We start from the raw sequence: 2,271 nt of genomic DNA, 5'->3' as shown, positions 1-2,271 counted from the left end.
ACCCCTTTCCCGGTTATTTGTGTTGGTTCTCACTCATCTTTGTCTTTTCTCCCCACACCATCTTCTCTGCAGTTCCCATGACCCCATCCACCTTTGGTCACTTGTGGAAGTCACCCAATTAGGAATTAAAAAGTTAGTTTCAGGCTGGCCTCTGGTTCCTCTGATTCTAGGCCGACGTTGGGACCATTGGAAGTGGCTGTGGGGCCGTGAATGGGTGACAAGAGTGTTGGAGGCCTTCATGTTTTTTGGGGTAATGGAGTCTTTCTGCAGGAAGCCACTGGGGGATAAATTGAGGGCCAGCCATTAGAACTAAGGCAATCTTAACATGAAATCAGATCTACCGTGACAGGCCTCCTGAGATTATTTCGTTACAACTCTTCCAGGGAGCTTTTCAGCAAACAGCAGATCTCCCCCTAAAAAAATGAGCCAGGCTTACGGGTCTTTGGTGCAAGTCTCCTCCTATCTATCTGGTGAGTCCCTGCAGGACCCAGCCTGGGCCCCTCTGAGGTCAGAGGCAGCCCTGTGCCCGGCGGTGGGGATCTGCCTTCTGATGAGGCTCCACAGATTTCCCCGAATGAGGCAATCAAGGCTCGGGAATGCGGGCTGTGGGGTGGATGATCCAAGGATTAGGTAGCTTTGGCTCTGGAATGCAGAACAAAGTTGCAATCCAGCAGACTTCCCTTCCTAATTACACCCGGCTTAGGCTAATTTAATCTGAACCCGGTTAGCCTTCCCTGAAGTGTGGCAAGGCTGGTTGGGGGGCAATGGGAGAGTGAGGGTTACAGGTGGGTCTGAGGGAAAGCCAGGGGGTGCTGTGTACCTTTCTTCCTGCAGCCTCCATCCCAAGGCTTGCAGATGGTCACCCTGGGCAAAATGACTGGAGGGCCGGCACACAGGCTGCTTCCAAAAATTTAATAAATAATGGTTCTTTAAAACTGTATAAACTATAAATTACCATGCAGTCCTTATAATTTAAAATAATTTACAGGTTGAGGTAGGGAGGGGCGCCGGAGAGTGTGGAGGGGGGAGCTGGGAGAGGTTGAGGGCTGTCGGGCCGGTCAGGCTCTCCTCCCAGCTTTCCTGCTGAGCACACACACGCAGGCCGTGTCGATCCGGATGAACCGCCAGGCTGCCTGCTTGCCATCCATGGTCAGCGCCTTGACGAAGGTGTGGGTCGTGGTACAGTATGAGTTCCAGTGCTTCGAGTCGATGCCCCGGCATCCGCTGTCGACGGGATTGGGGTCCCGGCACTTGGTCTCAAAAAAGTACTGTTTGAATACACTGTTGTTGATGTTCACCTCTCCCAACACCATCACCTCCTTGCCCTTGATGTCCGTGGCGGTGGCCTTGTCCCCCACCCACACGCTGACGCTGTCGCACACGGAGAACTCCCCCCGGTGGAAGACAGGGTGGGACGACGACCGCTTGCTCCTGTGAGTCCTGTTGAAGGGGGCGGCCCCGCCGGCCTCCAAGTCCAGACGCTGAGCGTCCGCGGCCGCAGGTGGGGGCTGGGTGCTAAACAGCACGCGGGGTGAACGCAGGCGCCGCTTTTTAAACAGTTCGGGGTCCACGGTGATCTTGCGGGCCTGGCCTGCCACCCTGGCGGCTATCGCGGCTGCCGGGCCGCTGTGGGCTCTGCGGAGGGCTGTGTCAAGGGAGTGCTGAAGGTCATTCCAGTGGGCTTGGGGGACGGCGTGTCCTGCTGGGACATTGCTCTGGGTGTGCGCTTCTGCCTGGACGCCGATCCAAAGAGCTGTGATCAGAGTGTAGAACAACATGGACATTACGCTGTGCACCTGGAATGAAACAGAAGTGAGGATTATTCCACCGAGCACGGGGTGTGGGGCAAGGGCAGTTTCTGGCTCCCTCGGAGTTGACCTCCCAAGAGGATGACGAGGAGGTTTCTCCTGGTCGCTAAAAGCAAGGAGACCCTGGAATTGACCATTCAAACTGAGACGCTTCTGAGAGTGAAGGGCGGTGCTACAACAGTTACACTGGGATGACAGGCTTAAACAGGGCTGGCTCCGACAACCTGGGTGTCTGGGCACCCCATCTACAGGGTGCACTTTCCCAGGAAGGGACGGAACCCCTGAAATTCTGCCCAGTGGTGTGGTAGGAACTCGGCAGTGCTGGTTACAGAATTCTTTGAGTTCTCTGCCTGCCAGCGAGGCAGCCATGGGCAGGCGGTATGTGTGCACCTGTGTGAAACAGGATGGCTGGGGGGTGAGTCTGACACCTCTCCCAGTGCTGTCTCCTGCCCTACGGCTTGAC

The 2,271-nt window shown here is 56.0% G+C and overlaps 1 protein-coding gene across 1 annotated transcript; it reads right to left on the bottom strand.

Annotated features, from left to right (window-relative positions):
• Positions 1 to 783: 783 nt before the first annotated feature.
• On the bottom strand, positions 784 to 2,008 carry NGF (nerve growth factor). Its single transcript, XM_022583990.2, has one exon. It carries the CDS (start codon positions 1,782 to 1,784, stop codon positions 1,059 to 1,061), a length of 726 nt encoding a protein of 241 aa, XP_022439698.1. The 5' UTR covers positions 1,785 to 2,008; the 3' UTR covers positions 784 to 1,058.
• Positions 2,009 to 2,271: the final 263 nt, after the last annotated feature.

The sequence above is a fragment of the Delphinapterus leucas genome, chromosome 1, assembly GCF_059928025.1.
Source record: "Delphinapterus leucas isolate spDelLeu-1000000601 "Yukka" chromosome 1, BTC_Dleu_Yukka2, whole genome shotgun sequence".
NCBI lineage: Eukaryota > Metazoa > Chordata > Mammalia > Artiodactyla > Monodontidae > Delphinapterus > Delphinapterus leucas.
The sequence above is the reverse complement of the archived record's forward strand: the minus strand, read 5'-3'. Positions and strand labels throughout refer to the sequence as shown.